Genomic DNA, 21,791 nt, shown 5'->3' with positions numbered 1-21,791 from the left:
GAATAATGGAAAAATGGAAGTACTTGCAAATTCACACCGTGATCATCTCCTTTGACAGAAGAGAGAGCAGACTAGCAACATATAACCTGTCTGCCTGACTTCAGACTAACACAGCTACCTATCTCCATCTTCTCTGAGTGTTTCTGCTATAAGAATGACACATGCAACTTTGGAAACTCCCTCCACAAAGATCTGAAAGAATAAACCTAGCTCTAACCAAGTTTTTATCTTAAAAAGCCAGTAGAGTTACAGATTTTATGAAGTCCACTCAGAACTTCACTTCATTTTTTGTAGATAGCAATCCATAAAGATACTATATTGATGGATAGCTATGGACAGACAGTCCAGGTTTTTTATGAATCTCTCAGAAGGTGTTTTTGGGCACCCTATAAAACTTTTTCTATTGAATTCAGTGTGTGAACAGTGAACTTTAGAAACCTAGTTCTATATAGCCTAAGGGATAAGGTTTTCAGTACTTAAGATTACGGTAAGCCTATAAGCTAACATGAGTTTTTAAGACTAAACATTTCAAGTGCATTAGTAATTATTTTAATAATAATGAAAAAGCCCTAACACAAGAGAACAGATTGAAGAGTAAATGTTTTCGCTCGATCTGAGCCTTCAAGAGGCCAAGAAGCGATAACTAAACACTTACTTACACCCAAATGACTTGAGAAGCGCTTAAAGTTAGTCTTTGATCTAAGCCATGTCAATGTTCTCAGAAAAACCTCAAATAGTTTCCTAAAGGCTTACAAGTTTCAAAGTGCACACAGCATTTCACAGCACTAAAATTAGAAATTGCAAAAATTTCACACAGGTTACTGGCCCACAGTTATTCTCTTTCAGACTCTTTATAATTAAGACACCTTGGTCTCAGATTCACCCTCTCCCCCATCTCCTGTCTACTTGCTCTGACTTCAAATCTGCTATTGTGGTCTGAAGAAACAGCTCAGAGATAGATGTTAATGATCTACAGCACAGACTTGTCCTATCAACTTAAAATTCAGTTGTGCAAGGAATTTCCTGCCTAGCAGGGTGAATTCATTCAAATAATATTTAGCTCCCTTATTAAAAAATACAAAAGTAAAACACCCCTTTCACTGTGGAAGAAGGACTGGGCTGGGAAGTTCTAGGAATACTTTTTATTTTACCGTGGTTTTTTTTTTTTTTTGATAGAAACCAAAAATTTCCCATAGGTGCTCTTCTTCAGTTATGCTGCTATGCACAATGTAATAGTCTCATAATTGGTATGTTCCACACAGAGTAAACTGGAATATCCCAAATTCTTTGTTCTAGAACCAGATTATTGCTCAATGAAAGCATAAAGCTAGTCCAGCTATAATACAATATAAGCAACTTTTGCAATGATTGACAAATACTGGCCATTCTCCATATTTTCTGCATGTAAGGGTGTGCACATTTGTCAGCCAGAACTTCTGTATCCAAGCAGTTACTGCAAGTGCAGAATGATTTATTGGGGGAAAATACTATTTATATATTTATTTACAAACATAACAAATAGAGAAACAAGCAACTATTTCTAATGTAGCATGCTTAATTGATACTGAGTGTGCATGTCCATACAAACCAGATTGTTGCAGCTGTACTAAAAATCTGCAATTTTATCAAACATACAAACTACAGTGAGGGTGTCAAGCCGCACCTCTCACCATCCTAGTTTGTCTTTCATTGCTAACTTGTGATTCTCAGAAACACCATGATGACTTAACCCACAGTTGATCAAATCTAAGACACTATATATAACCGCTCTTATTTTAAAATCTCACAGGATCACCTTACAAAAATGATTTATTTTTACAAAACATGAAAGTGCTACAATCTCATTTCACAGCTGGGAAGTGGGCAGAGAGCAGCTAGGGGCTGACCTAAAGATGCAGACAGATGACTAGTGGATATTTCAAGGGAACCAAAGCAGGCTTGCTGCCTAACGTTACGGTTAGGGCTGCCAGACTCTGGAATGGACTCCCAATGGAGGTGGTGCTCTCCCCTGCCTTGGGAATCTTCAAGAGGAGGTTGGATAGGCATCTGGCTGAGTACTATGATCCCAGCACTTGTTCCTGCCCAGGCAGGAGGTTGGACTTGATGATCTTCAGGTCTCTTCCAACCCTAGAAACTTCCATGATTTGAACCATGGCATAGACATCAAATCTGCTTGGATCCCTTTGAAAATATCACTGGGTATCTGCCTGCATCTTTAGATGCCTACATATATTTGAAAATCCAGCACTTGCTCAAAGTCACATAAGCTCACAGTGGAGCAGTGAATTGCACCTGGGCCTCACTATCCCAGGCTAACATCATACTGGTAATCCTCACTATGCAATTCTGTCTGGATGTGAGAAAGAGTTACAGAACTACCAGCCCAGCCAAAAACTATTTGTCAAGGCCTATATCTTGCTCACAAGTGGGCACAACTGGCCCTTTTCCCCCTTCTGGTTTCCTGACACTGAGTTGGGTTTACTAATAAGTGACTTGCTTTCTCATGAACCTCGCAGTTGTAGGTACAAACTACAATCAGGATACGGTGTACCTTCCTCTCAGAAAGCTCGGGCCAACTGCAGTCAGATGAGCAGGCTCTGGCTTTTGGTCAGGCCTCCTGAAGTGCCCAGGCAGTAGAAGTCTGTCTCACACTCAAAAGCTGCTAACTACTGAGTTGGGCTTCTTGTATTTGAACTCTTCCTCCAGGTCTGATGTGCTCAACAGTTGTAGGTTAGGGCTGGTTGAGCCCATACCAGCTCCTTAGATCCCTCCTGTCTATTGTGCACATCATTGTAACTCTGAGTGCACCTGCAGTCACCATGGAAGGATTTCTATTTTTTTTTATTAAATGGTAACATAAAGCATTAATTCCAGTTGCCCAACATATTTCATATCCTCAAGATGAAGTAATCTATCTTGAAGAGAGCCTTTTTTAAACACAGACAGAGTTTCTCTTTGTTTACTAAGCAGTAAGATCCAGTTCTTTCAGCACTGTGATCAACTGGAGGTCTGCTTTTAACTTCAACAGCCCCCCACTAAGCTTACTGCTACTGTGGCAGGAACTTGCATAAAGGCAGGTATTACCAGGGTGCTTCTGACATTTTTTCCAATTATTTGGGTAGTCATTTTTCCTTCTACTCTTATCTGCCTTCCCAAAGATACTTGTTACTTGATAAAGGCAAATACAACTCTCAAAGCAGTCTAGCATTCTTATCTTCAGGCTCATTTCAATGAGTTACTCCTGGAAACAAGTGCAGCGAAGTTGTTACTCCATAAACACCACCTCATTAATCCCTAATGTAATTAGCACACTTCTCAACCATCTACGTTTAAATTCGCTGTTTGAGAAATTGTAATGCGTCTGTATTCAGGATGCATTTTACAAGTCTCACGCTCCATTTCTAGCCCTGTGGTGTGAATCAATTCTTTTTTTTCCATACATTTACTTTAGCTGGATTTATGTCATTTTATGCTGAGAAAAAAGGGCCACAAAAACATATGACACTGCATGAAAAGTGATAAAAATTCTGTTATTGGGGGGGGGGTTAACTGAAAACTGTATCCTGGGAAAACTACATTCTGAAAGAAGATTTTTTTATAACATAAAATCGCTTGCTCAGACCACACCATGAAGCGTGAGAGAGAGGGAATGTGATGCAATATAAAATAAGACCTGGGACAAAACAGCAGGTTTTACTACATTTCTACATTTACTACAGCTCTATGCCACCATCACAATTACATTGCAGTTTCTTGGTCACTGATCAAAAAAACAGGATTACTGGTCAATATTTGTCTGCATATAAATCTCTGCCCCCCTTTCCCTATCTCCAAATATTTGAGGTCTCCTCTCCTTTAGGCAACATACCCTTAGTCCACTTGTAGTGTTTCATACTATAGGCACAGTTTATGGGCCAAGTGACTTTAGAAGAAGATACTTGTGGGATTTACTTTGCCTGCCTTTTTCAAGTCTGCTTTTTTATGATAGATTTGATTTTAAAATCATCATGACTTTAGTAGCAACAGAATCCAACCCTTAAATACTATCTATATTCTTAACCATATTCCTAAAATAGATTAGTAAGTAGAAAGTAGGGGAAGAGGAGTGAGATGAAAATCAGCTAATGCAAATCAGTATATTGCTTCTCTGAAGTCAATGGAGAGAGGTAGTTAACTGCATTAGTTTCAAGTCAGGCAAGGTGGAACCCTAGATCCCTGGTGGACATTACATTTATCACACCTTAACAAGTTAATTGCAAGAAAATGGTAACTTATTACATGTTCAATAATGTAACATACCATCCATTTATTACAAACCAGGACTCTACCCACACTCACAAGTTGAAAGTCTCACTTTGTACAGCCCCAAGCTGAGCTACATGGTGTGCAGCTTTCAATTTGCTGGTGTGTGTGTGGCGCCTGGGATTGTGATCCCATATATCACATATTTTATCCTTGATCCCAGAAATCATGTGACCTGCTATGCACATGTGGCATGTTAGGACATGCAATTGTTGGGAATTTGGGATCAGGTCCCATTGCACTATTAAATTAATATCTGCCAATACTCCTAGAGACTAACTGGTTCAGCCAGCATGGGTTTTCATAGCAGTCCTTTTTTAACATCTGATGAAGTAAAGATCTTATTACACATAAGTTTTAGGCAGCTCCTGGAGCTCTTAACTCCTGGATTGTCCACACATTTACACCTAAAACTAATTTTAGGCATGCTTTAGCTGGCTTAAAGTTGCACTGCTCCAGAACAGGTTCATCTCTGATCTATGTTTTCCAGCTCGTGTTCCATTAATGCGAGGCCATTCCCCACAGCCCTGTAGAGGTAAGTCACAGCAATGCAAGGGGGTGGGGGAGCAGTCAGAGATTGTTAGCCTTAAGGTGCAACTGCTCTAAATTTGAGCTAGTACTAACAGCGACCAACATTTGAGCACCTCAAAGTGCAACGTATAACAAAGACCTAGGTCACTGCCTGTGAAAGCTCATGTTCTCTGAACTAGTTAGTCTCTAAGGTACCACTGTGCTCTACCTTCTGCCTGAAGTCAGTGGAGTTATGCAGTTGTACCAGCTCTAAACCAGATCTGACCCAGATTTCCATGTGAAAGGCAGGTATATTCAGCCTATTAGCATTCACAATAAAATTTAACAAGAGGCCACTGTAGCTGATTGAGACTGTTGCTCTGTCTCTTCGGTTCATATTTGAAGTTGTGGTGCCTGTTGTGGTTTGCAATTAAGTTCCAAGAAACGGACAATGTCTTAGTCAGTTACATTTGGTTTTGCTAAATGATTCTGGGCACCCACTGTAGCTAAACTTAATTGGCTGCGTGTGTAGAAAGCAGCATGTAGCAGAAGCTTATGAACCTTTTAACAAAGACAGCCTCTTACACTTTCAGTGCAGCCTTCTGGCACCACAAGGCAAAAGCTTTGCCAGCATCCTGTATCTTTTTTAACCAAGCGGTATTGAGCTGTGTTCACAGTAAGAGTGTCATGCATGGGAGTGCTGGAAAGAGGCATTTTTTTTTTCTTGCTTTTCTGGTTTAGAGTTAAATCTTTGTCATATAACAGAATGCTCCACTACCGTAACTCCAGGGCCGTTGTAAACATGAGTGTTTTTCAGTGTGACACGTTAGCAAACTATATTCTGAAATGTAGTAGGACAAAGTTGAGCAAACAGCTTGAGTTTCTTTACTGTCTTTGGATTTCTTTCCCAGACTCATATGGCAGGAAGTACATATGCTGATTTCTGCCACATCCTGTTTATCTGACTTGCAGGATTACTGGTGTGCAAAATACCCTCCAAATGTATGCAACAACCAGCCATTTTCCTTAAGTGAGCACTTTTCATAGATCCTTAGGGAAAACTCTCCCTACGTAAAGGTAAATGTTCTGAAATTCTTACCAGAACTGTGCCTTGGGAAGAGTTTCCCAAGTTGCATTTATTTGATGGTCTCTGCCACCACCCCATGTCTTGTGGTAACCACCTTTTATTTAGAACCCCTGCTTTCTGCAAGTCCATTCATAGCATCTTATGAAAGCATAAGCCTCTCCGGACCAGTTAGTCTTTAAGGTGTCACCCTGCTCTGCTTTACACCTCTATTAACAGTTCATCCAGACCAGAAGACACATGGCATGAAATCCCAGACTCAGGGACCCAGATGGGTGAATCAGCATCTCTCCAATGAAGTTAACAGAACTATGCTGATTTACACTTCCAGCCAACAGTCAAGAAGCCTGGAACTGTCCTGTACAAGACTGTCATGGAAACATTAGAAAACATTGTAGTCCAGGTAGAAAATATAAATGTGGGGGCTACTACTGGTTTGAAAAGGGAAAAGGGAGACCATAGGGCCAAAGAAAACGATGGAGTAATTAGACTAGAACAATATTTAATATCGTCTCATCTTAAACATCAAGAAAACTCAGATGGCATCAACGGGTGCCTATACACGTGCTCCAGGGTGCAGGGGAGGGAGTGTTTTGTGTATTCAGCATCCTGTGTTTCAAAATGGTGGTGGGAGTGGTTTAACTAAAGGTCTGTAGGTTGTAGCCATGTTGGTCTAAGGACATAGGCAGACAAGTTCTTTGGGTGAACCTGATATCTTTTATTAGACCAACTTAAATAGCTGGAAAAACATTTTCTTAGCAAGCTTTTAGGTTTAAAAATGCTTTGTCAGGCTGAGGAAGCACCTGCAGTTGGTGTGTGCTCTTTCTGAACGGAATGAATAGTAATGAGGCCAGAGGCTGGCGTGTGTGCACTGACTGGCTTTCTTACATGCATGCCAGCCTCTGGCCTCTCTACTATTCATTCCATCCAGGAAGAGTGCACACCACCTGCATATGCTTCCTCAGCCTGACGAAGGGTTTTAAACCCAGCAGCTTGCTAAGAATTTTTTTTCCAACTATTTAAGTTGGTCTAATAAGAGAGACAAGGTTCTTTGGGTGAATCTGATACGTCTCAACTAAAGGTCACCTGACAATCTTTTAGTTAAAGTGCCCCGCTGCCATTTTGAAATGTATGGCACTGAATACATGAGATGCTGCAGCATGTTGGAGCGTTCTGATTAGTTGAGCTTGCTTTGACATATTCTAATCAGAATGAGTGCCCAAGCAGACTGGTGGATGCCCCAAAAAATGGCTGTTACAAAACCCACCACAACCCATGCAACTGACAAAATTCATTGTTATATTTATCTGGTTTTACATACAAGGCAATCATGAAACATTTTGCTTCTGCTGTCCCTCTGGGGCAGAGATGTTTCATTTTCTGTATTTATATAGTATCCAAAACAAATAAACATCACTTCTAATTGCTGTCTATGGAGGATACCTTGAGCATTTTTTTTTAATTAAAAAATTATCACAAAGCCCACTGATATTAAACCTAGCTGTTACCTATTTCAGTTTTTTCTAGCATAAAATCAGGTAGTATATGTGACACTCCCTGACCCCCAAGACAGTTGTGCACACTTTTGAGAAACACTCACACCTTCAAGAGTGCCCTTTTCCAAACCCCTCTCTGCTGTCTGCTGCTTGACAATTAAAAACAGACTGAGACGCTCCAAAGGTCACCTCTTCCTGACCTATGGCACCTCAGCTATACCCATCTCACCCAGGTCTGGCCAGCTTTTAGCAGAGGGGAATCTGGCACCTAGAACAATCTCACCCTCAGAAAAGATAGACTCCTCTCTTTCAGAAAAGAAGCCCGCTTTTATGATCAAGTGTACTGAGATCATAGTTAATACTGACAGTTAATAAGTGAGTCAAAAGATAACAAAGGGATTTATTATAAAAACAAGAACAAGCATAAGAAATCAGTAATTGTATGTTGAGCTCAAGACAGAGATAAAAGAATAAACAAAGAAAATATCAGAACAAAAACCTGTTCTTACACTGCATCTTAAATCTAAGAATGAAGCTCTTACCCCACTCAAGAGGATAGAAAGCAAAGTTGATTTTTCTGTCAGGGTCTTCTGCAATTTCTCCAGCAAGCCTGCTTTACTTGGTCCACTTGCTGAAGTACTCCACTGTTTCCCTAGACCAGGAAAACTGAAAACTAAACAGTGCTCTGAAGGCAAAGAAAGCTTATGTATGATTTTTCTGTTACCTATTTGAATATCAGGGAGCCCCTTCTGACCTGATGCCCCACCCTTCCCACCCAAAGTACACATTTACCAGAACAGAAACCTTCCCTGATTTAAGACAAGAGAATATTTGCCTCCTTTTAGACACTAAGAGCTTTTTTTATACATGCAAGCACCGCAGTGCTGGGTGCTTTGAAAAGGGCTTGGTACTGCGATGCACGCAGTTGTATAAATGGCGAAATGTGCATCAGCACAAAAAAGATATCAGCAGTGCACTTTTGAACTAAAATACCTAGGAGGTGCTTTAGTTCAAAAGTGCACCGCCACCATTTTCTATGCGCTGACATGCATTTCGCCGCTTATACAACTGCACACGGTACAGTGCAGTGTGCATCAGCTTGTGAGAGGAGCCGACTCAATTAGCCAAGTCTGCTCTGAAGTGGCGGATCTCCGGTGTGTCATGAAACAAAAAGATACGTGTATAAATGCCCTTAGATTGCTAATCCGATATCCTAATTATACTCTCTCTCACTTAGTTTTCCCCACTCGGAGAAATGTCCTTCCTCCAGTAAGCTTATGGTTCCCTCTGTTTAAAATGTAAATTCATTGTGGTCTGGAAGGGCCTGGTTCTTGTGCCCCAGGGTGTGGATAGACATAACACTTAGAAATGTCCTAAATACACTTAAAATATCAAGAGTACAGACACACAGACCACTTTAGATCAGTTTAAACTTCCTGGAAGATTTCAAAAGCACACTGGGAGAAATCAAGTACAATTTTGAGCTGGTCCTCTTTGAACTGGTTCAGTGCTATGTGTGGATACAGCATTCATTCTGCACCTACTGGGCACGTCTATATGTACCCCTGACTGCACAGGCCTGGCACTGCATGGCTATTTTTAGACATTATGTCACCAGAGTGATGAGCTATGGCAACGTAGTGTCTTGTGTAGACACACTCAGCATCTGCTCAGTCCTCCAGGTACCCCCCCAGGCTCCTCACCCTAGTCCCCAAGCTCATGAAGGACAGTTGGGGCTCTCTGGGATACAACCAGGACTCTACTTCCCAAAGATCTATTGCTTCCCACAGAAGTGGGGAAGCAGAAGCCTGTGTCAATTTCACTTCCCTGCTAGGGACCGTGGGAAGGGATCCCGTGCTTATTTGGGGTCGGGGATAGCCAGGTGTGGGGTCAGGGGAAAAGAGGGGTTGTTGTCTCCTGTTTGTGTTGTCCTTGTAACAGTAAATACCTGGCAATTGCAGGGTAGTGGTGCTGAGGGGGAACAGAGCCATTGCACAGAGAGCATTTAATAGAATAGAATGGCTCTCAATTCCATGTCTGATGTTGATTGAATTAGCCTGTTAAATGTTCTTTACCCTCTGTGCTGCACTCCCAAAGGCAGTGCTACCTGAAAGATTGGAAAAGTCGGGGAGTTCTTGCGGGGGGAGGGGAAGAGCATGCAGCCCCCTGGGAACCATGTGTAAAAGTGCTACAGGGCTCTCAAACACCTGGCAATCCCCTCCACCCCAACCCCCTGCCCCCCTCTAGGGGAATTCTGAGGAAACAGGGCACTGGCCCCAGAAGAGATGATGGTCTGGGTACTCTACTGCTCCCTGCTGGTATTTGGGCAGCAATGCAATCTCTAAAAGACAAAGGTTTTACTTAGAACCCTTAGCAGTGTATTTGTGCATGGACACTTGTATTCAGGGACATTTGTGAACCAGTTCTCAATTGCTGATATTCTTGTAATGGTTCAAGTGTTGTGTCTCTTCACAGTCTCCAAGTACTTCTTCAAAGGAGATGAGTAAACTCATGTCAAATGCTAATTCTTAGCGATTGTTGTTCTTCAAGCCAGTTTGGCTTCAAGCCCCTTCTAGGAGCCAAGGAAACTCATTGTTTACTACCTGAAAATGGTTATCATATTGTGCAGTCTTGGTCCTATTAAAACATCTAAGAAATATATTTTAAAACAAATGCCACAACGCATATCAGCATAAGGAAAATAAGGCTAAATATAGCTTGATGCTATCAATTATGTCTTATCAGTAAAACAAACGCAAGAAAACATGTACGACACCTCATGAACCCAGCTACACCATAATGGGGTTCATAACAGTACATGAGAAGCAGTTGCAAAACACTGAACCAAAGAAAGGAAGGTAGGTTATTAATGGAGTGATATGGGAATTTAGTTTTGGAGATGCAACAATAGTCAACAGGCAATGCCTGGATTTAGCATATTCTTGGATAAACCACACACACAGACCTTTACGAGCTGATCTATTACAGCTTGGCCTGGCTGCTGAATTGTGACCTTTAATAATGCAAAGTAATTCTGAGCTTACAGCTCAGTCAAGACTCTGATGTTATAAGACAATCTCAGTTTACAACTTTTTAGTCCATGATGGTAATAGCAGTTTTGGATGGGTGAAATTTGAAGCAATGATGGCTGGATATACACCACTGGATGGAATTTCTTCTCTCCTCCTACAGTTCTTGAAACTTCAACATTTTCCCTGATTTCAAATGAGGATAAGGAATAAAAATTTAAAAAATTGTTCTGACTGATAATCTTTAAAAAAAAAGAAGAAAAAGAAAACTGTATTGGCTCAATCAAAATATTTCATTGTTAATTCTGGCAGAAGACAGGGTAAAGATGCACCTTACAGACTAACAAAACCAGCAATTCATAAGCTTTTGTGAGCCTGAGCTCACCTCATCAGGTGTTGTGAAAGGACATGCACAGGACAGCCTATTAGATAGAATGATTTTTTTTTTTTAGATTGACTTTTTCTTTTCTTTTGCTTCTATTATAAATTTAAAACACCCTGAACAATCCCTAGTTTTAAAATATTTTTAATTGGTGATTCATTGAAATAAACTATTTCCTGGAAAGAATTTTTAACTAATTGACTATTTCTTGACAAATAAATTGTTTCTGACAGTGAGTTTTAACTGACCCTTTTGATGAGTTTGATTGGTTATCAAAGCCCATATATGTACCATTGCCTTACTACCAATTATCTGGGCCACTGGCACGTAGAAAGAAAAGTTTGCATTCTGGTTGCTTATTTTAGGGAGTCCTTCACTCTAACACTAGGGAGTGGTAGCACTGTGTTCATTGCTACATAACTTTATTCAAACTGCAACTCCAAACCCTGCCCCTGCAAAGTATACTTGCTAACAACTGATTCTAGTAATGTGTGCGCCTTTTAGTAATGTGCATGCCTTATTTAGATGAGGATGACTAATGAATTAATCTTTTCAGGGTTGTAACTCAATGACTTGTGTCAGGCTGCTACTCAGGGTCTTAATGCACCCTGCCCTGTTTTGCAAAAGAAAAAGCATTAGTCACTAAATGCTTGTAAAACACAAATTATGGGGGGGAGAGGGGGATATCACATTATTTTAAAGTTATAAAAATGAAATGTTGCTGACTTTTAATAGCAGAGAAAAGTTAAGAAAAAAGCTTAAAAAGTATGAACAACAGCTTACTAGAAACTACCAGTTTTTTTGTTTTTTGTTTTTAAAGAAATATAATAAAAATATGCATTCATTTTCTTTAAACACATACTATATTCATTCCCTCATTGGTGACAGTGACAGTGTGGACGGCCACATAGTAAAAGCACTAGCAAGCACTCTTTCCTGTGTCAGCATAGTAGAGAACTGCTGGGGCTTTTGTTTCTCAGCTGTTTTCAGTGTCTGTGTGGCTACAGAGGTTAGAACTAATAACTGAATTGACTGGTCCAGCAACATTACAACTGTACTTCGATTATGAACCCTTTGAGACAGATATTTGTCTCTTACTAGGCATTTTTTCCAGGTCTCTTAATAGGTGTTTAATATACTGGGGAGGAGTACCCCAATGGATACTACAAACAGTAAAAGTCATGTTTTGAAACAAAAATTGCTTCATATGCAGAAGGAAAAGTAAAAACAGACACTGGGAGTTTTCATGAAAGCCCATGTAGAATTTACATTTCACAAAAAGCAAAACACTGAGGCAAGCACTTTAAAGTGAATTTAATACGAATAGTTAATGACACACTGTATCGTACACTTCCAAGTGCACTTGTCTTCCCTTTTTTATTTAGTGTTAAAGCCTTCGAAATGTGCAGAATGAGTCAGACGAACTAATTTACATTCCTCCCTCCCCCACTTTTTTTTAGCAATACCATGGTGCTGCAGCACTTTCACAAATTACAGCCTTCTTGTGCAGAATGCAAACGGCTCTGCTTTCAAGTATGAAAACAAATGCAAAGAATTTCCTTGCGAAAGCTTCTCACTCCTTAGAGTAAAAGGACCCACAACTTGAATGGGTTAGCAAATTGATCAATTAGCCAAGGCTATCCGAGAATGGCTCGGTAGGAGGCTTATGTTTCATGTTACTAAGAGACACCATGTTTTATTGGACATTAACGCAGTACCTACTTACATGTTCAGCAGTGGCTCTTTCAGAGAGGCCCAGAAGCTGGTGGGGGGTGAGGAGACTGAAGGAAATCTGTCGGAAGGGGTGGGGGTCTCCTCAGGGTTCAGCAAAAGGTTTGCAGAGTGCAGTATCTACAAGAGAAAGCTGAAGAGAGGCAGCCCACAGAAGTGCTGCCACCTTCCCCTCCTCCCTCAGCCCTAGCTTGGCTGTCTGGGTAATTTCCTGCGCTTCACACCTGAGCATCTGACCAGGCCCAGCCCCGGGCTCCAGGCCCAATTAATTGTCCTGTGCACCTGTCTGAGGAGCAGCTGGAGAGTTAACTCCCTACTAGCTAGCAAACCAGCAGGGCCCAGAAACCCCGAAGCTTTGGCAACAAGCAACCTTTTTGAGAAAGTCATTGATTAAAGGGGGACAAACAGCCTGTGAAGGCACAGTGAGAGAGCTCAGGGATGAAAAATGGACTGGGGGGGGGGGACGGGGGACTCTATTCTCTGAGATCCCCTCACAATAACGAGCAATGACTTGGGGAGTAAGGCTGGAGAGAGGATAGTTGTAGAAAAATAAATCTAAATTTGGCAGACACCAGGGCACACAAGAGGCTGGGATCACCTGCATGGTCACATAGAATCCAGCTTCCTCCTGGCTTACCTGGAAGGATAGCTCCAATGAAGGGAGAGACTGGCAGGGTCTCCCCCAAGTAGCATGGTTGCTGTGGAGGAAGTATACATGGTAAAGAGAACAATGTGACACAGCTTGAACATGTATTACTTTTTATAATTAAAGCTCATGGGGCTCTGTGCGTCCCCGGAGTCACACTACAGGCTACTTACGCCTTCCTCACATATTCAATTCCCTCACTCAACATGGGTCTCAGACCTCACAGAGAGCATGATGCCACAGAGGAGAGGTACAGAGGAGAGACTGGCACAAGGAGGACTACTCTGCATGTGAAACAAAGGGGCATAATCAGGCCCAGAGATACAATTACCTACATTTAATAATGACATAAAAACAATGCTAAAAGAATCTTGAAAACTAAACATTCTTCATTCAACTAAACTTTCTCTTTTCAGCATGAAAACAAATAGAAAAACATCTCTCTGGTGAACTGAAAATAAAGTTTTGGGTAATATAAAAATTACAAGGAACGTCTGAAAGGAAAAAAAAAAAAGCTTCAAGCCTATCATACTCAAGGGAAGTATCAGATGGCTACCACCTGTTGCATAATCTTTCCCTGAGATTTAGATAAAATGGTTAATGCAGGAAAACAAGGAATACATTGGCTGGGTCAATGGCTGTGTTCCTTCCTTCGGTTATAATGAGATATTAGCTTTGATCTCAGGGACAAAGAATTAATTTATTCAGGAGACTGTAAACAGCTCAGGTCGTCACAAGTGATGTGAAATATCACAAAACTGCCAGACTTTTGGCACAAGAAGCACTGTGGCCTCCAAACAAAGAAGGAATTAAGAAAGTGAGCTTCTTGGGGAGTTTCTCATATCCCCATACCTTTGCTGCTTTGCATGCAATTCATTGCAAAATTGGGGTTAAATTTTACCCATATTTTAAGTTTACAGTCTGTGACACAAATCCAAAATAGAGACAAGTACAAATGGCTGAGAATCCCAAATACCTACCCCTACCTTTATTTAGTACATAGATATTAGGGTCCCATTCCAGTTAGCACTGTAAAAGATGCTGAAAGATGGTTCAATGTACTGAAGAGCTCACACTCTAAGATAAACATAGAAACAACTTGAAGATACAGCATTGAGAGGAGGAAACACAAGGAAATACCAAAACAGTGAGTGGAATCAGAAAGTTATGGCGCTCAGTGAATGGCCCCTGTTGCTTGCAGTGAGATTACTTAAAGACTGAGGTATTACACTGGAATAAAAGTAGCAGACGTGAGCCTTTAAAAGTTACTGTATTTATTCAAATCCAAGATGAGATTTTCTTCCCAGCCAGCACAGGGGAAAAAAAACTTCATCTTGCCTCACTGTGCCTGTCCCCCTGCCCTTGTCTCTCTCACTACCTTCTGCAATTCCCATTTCCTGCCTTCTCCAGTGTGCCCCTCCCCTCCTTACCTTCTGCTCCGGCTCCAGAGAGTATGGGGCGGGGGGGACAAGAGGTGAGGTGCAGGTGGCGGGGGTCAGGCACAGGCATGGAGGGGCAGGTGGCAGGCAGCAGAGGACAAATGACAGCAAGGGCAGGCACAGGCACAAGAGGAACAAGGGGCAGGCAGAGAGGGCAAGGGACAATAGGACAAATGGCAGGGTGACCCCTCATCCTCTGCCACTGATTTTGCTGCCACAGCAGTGTGGGGGGGTCATATTAAATTCAAAGTCATCTTGGATTCAGGTAAATATGGTATTTATTGAACATAAAATACTTTTTGCTATTTGCATGATGAAATAATACATTACTGGCTTTGCTAATTACCACAAGTTGGCCAATTCTGAACTGGAAAACAAAAATGAAATCAGATGCTCTAGCAGTGCAAGGGAGCTGATTTTGGTGGTTGATCTCTCCAAGACCTGCAAATCTTTATAAATGTTAAATAAACTGCATGTCATTTAAATACTCAACATACAACGACTGAATTTGTTAAAGGAACAGACTGGTACTAAATGTACCTCCTCAGCTGTGCTTAGAGGTTGTGTGCCCATTAGTGCACACATACTGTGCATGCTGCATGCCTAGGGCCCCCATTGGATATGTAATTTATCCAGCATTTTAAATAGTTCCTTTGAAAAAGTGCCTGTTAATGTCTGTCTGCCTGATGTTCCTTCTGTTAACAAAGGGAATTTAATGCTGTTTTGGAAGCCTTTGTGTATTCCATAAGGCCTTTCAATTTGATTAACACGTACAGAGAAAAATAAAAATCATCACATTGTGAAAAATTGGCTTCCTTTTCAAAATTATGTACCAGCCTGTACTCTTATTATACCTCAAATACAGTCAGGTCAGCTTCCAGGGCTGCTGACCACTGGTGCCTAGTAAGTCTGAGCTTGAGAAGAAAGCTTAATCTGGAAGCTTCCGTTTAGATTCCTAGAGGAAAGGAGGCTTTCCATGTGATCAGAGTGAGAAGAAAAGCTGTGAAACTTTCCCAGTTCAAAACTAGCTCTGTGACTGTTAGTAATTATTCAACTGCAAAGGCCTACCAGTTTTTCCTGGTGCTTGTGAAATTGCTCAACTTAACACTGTAAAAGACAGTGAAGGTGCTAAATCAATGGAATTGAAAGTCTGAAGTTCTTGAAGTGCATATGAACTAAAACTCCAGTCTCTTTTCTTTATATTTGGTGGTTTTTCATCATCCTTGCATCTCAGCATCAGCTAGGACATTGCAAGTTACAAGTGAAGATCAATTTGCACAAATGACCATAGATACTACATGAAAAACCATATAGAAACCATGGTGACATACATTAGAAAAATACTTACAATCTTTTATGAATGCGTATAGGCAGGTACATTTTTTAATTTCAGGGGAGATGATAGCTGTGTTTTAATTGAACCTTTCTAAATCTACAGAGTTGCAATTACTAAATTAGTAATACTGGACTAAATACGTGTTGTACGTAATTCTAGTGACTTTTGTTGAGTTGTATAACAAATTAAATCTAGACTACTGTTTGTCACAGCAAGTCTACCACCAGAAAATATGAACATTATTATTTGAATTGTGATAGTGGGTAGGAGCCCTAAAGATGAATTAGGCTACAATGTATGAGACCCAGTGTACAAACACAGAACAAAAAGAGTTTCTGCCCAGAAGAGCTTACTGTACACAAAATTCTGCTGCCTTCTTTTCTGTTGGCTTATACTTGCAGGCTGTGCACTTGCATCATTAAACCAGGCACCCGTCTTTCTACATTTCCAAAGCCTTTAGCACACCTTTAGTAGTTTAAAACCAATATTGTATGTGGGAGCCAAAGGGTTACATCTTTGAATGTTTCAAATTGCTATTTTTTCTAGAGACTTCTTAAAATCTCTAAATTTAGCTCACTACTACAGTGAAAGTCTTGCCAACTTGTGACACAGGAAATAGAGGCAGCAACTGTACTGATGAGTGTTCTTAGAAGATCAGTGCAGATTATGAGGCAACAAGATTACTACACTGCAGCCAAATCCAGTTTCTTTCACCAAGTTGCACCTTTTCACGTTTAATTCCTAGCATAGTTATTCACTTAAGACAGCCATGTACAACACAGAAGCTAAAGTATTAATAAAGGGCTGACAGAATAAAGTCAGAGAATTGACCAAGTTAAGGCTTTTATGCCTGTGCTTAAACAGCCCTGCTGTGCTGTAGAACAGATAATCAGTAAGTGATGGTATTGAGAGCATGTGCTGTAACTGTTAGGGTCAAGTAAAACACAGTGTCATGCAGGTTCAGGTAATACAATCATAAACCAAATGCAGTAATTTTATTGTTTAAGGTTAATATTATCTGAATAAGAATACATACCTCAGACTGGTAGAGAATACTTACAAGCACAATCAGGAAAAAAAAAGTGTAAAAAGATTGGGATCTTGGCCTAGGTAAACCAAGGTAGCTACTGACTATGAAAGAAATGCTTACTTTTCAGAACGGTGATGAACTTGTATTTTGAGAAAGCACAATTTCAACATAATCTGTAGTCATGAGGCTTTTTTCCCCTCCCTTTTTGGAGAATACAAGCAGAGACGTCCTCAGAATTTGTATTTGTTAGTTCTTTCTTTAATAAAGCAAGCTAGACATCCTTCCAGAACAAAGATACAAAATTTTCCACAACTAAGTGAATACCCAGTCAAAATACAGTTGCCATCTATCTGCAGTAGGGTACAAGTGACATGGCATGCGAGACTTGAAACATTTATGTTACAGATGTAAGATACAGTACAAGAAGCCTCAGCTAGGCTCAGGTATATTTTTTAAAGTCCCACTTTAGCACTCATCAGTAATTTGTAATGCATATTATTTTCTGTTATCCATGGACAGTATGATCGTGTCATCTCTGGAAGAAAGAATAATCTGATGTTTTAAAGTAGCAATTTCTTCCTCGGTACATCACTAACATAAGGCAAAATAGGGTGAATATCTGACATTCTGTCTAACCTACAACTATTTGGCTTTATATATATATATATATAAAAGTCTAACTACATTTTCAGTATGATTAAACAGCAGCCACAAACATATTTCAGATGTAGAAGAACATGTTATAATAACTGAAGTGGATTCATCTACTAATGGCATTCATTCAAATTAATTTTTACAAGCATCACTCCACCACTGAGATTTTGTTCAAATCCCCTGGTATAATAAGCATTCAGGTAACAGGGATTCACTGATTATTGCAAACTTTAGAACAACAAAAAAATGCATATTTTTAGCATGTCTTAAAAAGTGTATGACATTAAAGATCTACTAACTTAAAAAAATAAAACAACTGTACAAATCATATTCTTTTATGGCACTGAGACTGCTCAGGAGAACAACAGTGAGATCCCTGATACGAAATGAAGAGACAAGAGTATCTTCTAAATCAGTTACAAAAAAGAAAACAGAAAAAGTAAAGGCAAAAAACATCTCCCCTCACTACCAAACTGCTGGAGCATGGAACAATGATGTTTCTCAATTCTCTCAGTCTCAAAAACATTTCTTCCCTCTTAACATATGTGCTTCCTGGACATATGCACCACAGTAGCAACAACTCTTGCTGAATGGGGTTAAGGCTGGAAAAGCTTGAAGGATCTAAATAAATCAACAGCCAGTTAACCCCTCGGCATCCATAAAAAAATATTGAGATTTAAAACCAAACCAAAACTGACCCAAAATCCCACCGGTATATAGGAATACAGGCTGAACACTGAACTACTTTTTGGTGAAGGTTTAAAAAAGAGAGAGCTAGAATTAAACCAGCATAACTGCTCCCCCACAAATCTTATACATTTCAGATGTCATTTAATGTCATTTAAACAAGCTGTCTTCAACAGTGTTCACATCAACCTGTCTCATAGATGTACCAGGCTAAACCTGATCATAACATTTCAGTATTCCTTCATTTTATGAGGCACAAATAGTAGCAGCTGAATTACCCTGTGGCTTTTGACTGCGTAAGCATGCGACAGCTACCAGCTAATAACCCAATAATTATCTCTTCATTTCAGTTTTTGACACCAAGATCTTGTAAAACCCAGGTCCAGCAAACAGGTTAACTAATCTTTCAACTATTATACTTAACTCCAATTACCAACTAATCTGTAAGTATGTACCATTAAATGTCACGGTCCATAACATTAACCACGCAATTAGAAAGTTACTGCACGGTTATATTGTATGCATATTTCAAAACAGTAATTTACATACCCAGGGGATTTCTGCTGTTGTAAATATAGTAAATTAGCAGCATTCTTTAAACAAATGCACATACATAGCTCTGAAAAAGTAGCCTTCTATTTATAAATCATTTCCTGTTGTGACTGCCAGGGATCATAAAAGTGGTTTTGGAATGCACAGTTTTATTTTCAGTTAAAGAAAACACTAAAAAAAAGAGATGCAGTATACATTTTATGGGTATATCATTTTCCAATTAGAAATACAAGTTATGGAGTTAATTAGAATTTTTTCAATGACTCACTTCACTGAACCATTGCTTTTGACTAGCAGTAGGGAAATCATATAATCACATTTACATCTAGAGAATACATGGTTCGTAGCAACTGGATATAAAGCGCTTTTAATTATGAGTGCCTCAGAGCTCTTTCCCCCCTTCCCTGATAAGTTATCATGTTCACCCAATAGCTGGAAGCTGTTTTAATTCAATCTGCTTATATCTAACACCATCAGCTGGTTAAATTCCCCTAGCCAGCTACCGCTTTAGACAAGTTAATCTCAGTAAACAATTAATTCTTTCTGGTGAGATCAAAAATCATCTAATACAATTAGGAAAAAGAGGTGTATTACTGCTTCTGATGGGAAGGAGGACTGTTTTTCAGATCCTCATGCTTTCAAAGAATTTGCTACCTAGTTCCTCTAACACAGGTGAGAAAGACTTCAATATGTCAAACAAATCAATGTGAAGCTCTTGTAGGGTGACAAGGAGCCTGGTGTCATACTAGTATTTGAGCAGAGCCACCTTCAGAATCTAAAAGAAAATGCTAAAATCTATTTGCAGAGGGAGATTTCTTTGTCTCCATTAGTTTTTTTAAATGACCTCTTTTAGACCGAAAACTAATAAATTCATTCATTAATAACCATTCTCTCACTGAAGAGGGAAGCCCCTGGGATCAAAGTATAGTTCTCTCGCTTTTTTTCCTTATCCCAACAGAACTAATTACTCCAATAAGGTAAAAAAGATTTTAAACAAGTCCGTATTTTGCCGTTTCCTCAAAATTTCCATTTTCAACCTCTATCTCACTTTTTTCATAAACATGCCTGCAGCCTACTTCTATAATCAGGAAGCAGAGGCTCCTACGCAGGAGAGAGCAACCCTCCAGCAAAAGCCAGCTCAGTTTTCTGTGGGTGAACAGACAAAAATCACACTGTCCCTTCAAATTCAGAACTCCTTTGGGGAAGTGGACAGTGTTTCTAGTCTACTTATAATGGAGATGATTTCATGTCACATGTTTTGTCAGCAAGTTCTTTTTTCAAACTTGACAGATTTGTGAACAAAAACCATCAACAGGAATTAACTGTTTCTATAGATAAAAGGGGCCATGTAGTTCTTAAACATTTACAGAATCATTTAGCTATTCCAAAGGATCATTACTCAACACAGACATTCAATCATTTGACTACATATTAAAATTCAAGATCATCTAATTGATATTCTAACTTCCCAGTAATTTAAAGTTGCCATTTTAGACTTAAACTGATGCTCTCTTACATTTGATCTGCTGCTCTTTTCTTGTTCAGCATTTCTCTTAAGGATACCACCAAGATATTTCTGCTGTTTATGACTTGCAGTTGTTATTTGTAGTCCTTTTGATATACATCCCTCCCTTTTCTGTCCTTGAAGAACTAGCCTTCTTATGAAGAAAACCTAATGTGGCACATTTTGAAGAAGTAAATAAGTAGCTGAGCTTTGCCTCTATTTTTAGATGTTATGCCAAGTATTAACTAATGTACTAACCATTACAATATATTATTTTAGGTGATGAAAAACAGTTTTTAGTAACTGCAGATGCTAACTAAGATAATTCTACAACTAATAGTAGTTGTATATTAGATCTGGCTATGACAATGTGTGTATTTCAACCAGTTATTAAGAATATTCTCTTCTTTCTTTTCTTTCTCTTTCTTTTTTTTCGTTAAGAGATACAACCAAATTCCTGCTCTGATTTACCATTTAGGCTTCTAGCAGCTGAAATGGGTTACTTTGCATACCTTTTGTCTTCCTGAGTCATCCTGCCCTGTGGAATCAAAGTTATTTCAGCTGAGGTGTAGCAATTGACCTCACAAACTCTCCAAAGCTGTTATACTTAGATGTCCAAAGGACTGACAATAGTGAAGTCAGAATCCTTGCTATTATTGCTACTGTCATCATCAGGGCTGGAACTTAGGTTACTAGAAGATGCTGAAATAAAGCCCATGAGAGGATCAGATAAGAACAAAGAAGAACGAGATGGAGCCTCATTCTTCATGGTTCCCTCCCTGTGTGCTTGAAGGAGTCCATGCTCAGGCAGAGAACTTCTATTTCCTTCCTCTTCTTTGGAAACCAGGATATAGTCATCAGTGCTTCTGCTCTCTCCAGTTCTTGGTTCAGTGGTAGCCTGTTAGATAGATGCATGGAAAGTAAGTTTAAGATTAAAAACGATGTCTTCCCTATTTAATCACATCTATTATACCCGTCGTTGAGGTACTGAGCTCAGGACATACAAGCAACAAGTGTCAAGAACTGGCAAGATTCCTGCCCAATGGGGGCAGGGTGCTGTGCACGCTTTTCAGCATACCAGAGGACTATGTTCTCTTCTGAGAGAAGCCACAACACGTACAGGCATTCACTCTTTCAGGAGAAACTCTCCAGGGGGGAGGGGCGGGGGGATTTAATGCTGGGTCTCGCATTATTTTTCTCCTGGAGCTGTCATTTTTACTTTGGGAGAAAAAGCCTGAACATCTGTGCACTTGCGGTTTCTCCTGGGAGAGAACTGACTTGTAAAGTCATTCATAATCTCCCAGGAGACACTAAATGTCTGTACAAGACCTGTGTTAGCTCCCAAAAAAGTTATTCAGAAAAAAAAACCCAGCCCTTCAAGAAAAGAAGAGCTGGATAGAATTTTTCTG

General features: G+C 39.8%; 1 protein-coding gene and 1 long non-coding RNA gene across 2 annotated transcripts in view; both read right to left on the bottom strand.

Annotated features, from left to right (window-relative positions):
- LOC149864708 (uncharacterized) overlaps positions 1-12,667 on the bottom strand; it is a 56,911-nt gene extending 44,244 nt beyond the window's left edge. Inside the window, exon 1 of the long non-coding RNA XR_016442238.1 lies at positions 12,530-12,667. This is a non-coding gene — a long non-coding RNA (uncharacterized LOC149864708). The remainder of the gene's footprint in view (positions 1-12,529) is intronic.
- A 4,554-nt stretch (positions 12,668-17,221) lies between these two features.
- The window catches only part of TBC1D5 (TBC1 domain family member 5), a 475,870-nt gene continuing 471,300 nt past the window's right edge, over positions 17,222-21,791 (bottom strand). Inside the window, exon 25 of the mRNA XM_090046588.1 lies at positions 17,222-21,280. Coding sequence (XP_089902714.1) covers positions 20,990-21,280 — 291 coding nt within the window. The 3' untranslated portion in view covers positions 17,222-20,989. The remainder of the gene's footprint in view (positions 21,281-21,791) is intronic.

This window comes from Crocodylus siamensis, chromosome 5 (assembly GCF_052110815.1).
Source record: "Crocodylus siamensis isolate JL-2025a chromosome 5, ASM5211081v1, whole genome shotgun sequence".
Lineage (NCBI taxonomy): Eukaryota > Metazoa > Chordata > Crocodylia > Crocodylidae > Crocodylus > Crocodylus siamensis.
The sequence above is the reverse complement of the archived record's forward strand: the minus strand, read 5'-3'. Positions and strand labels throughout refer to the sequence as shown.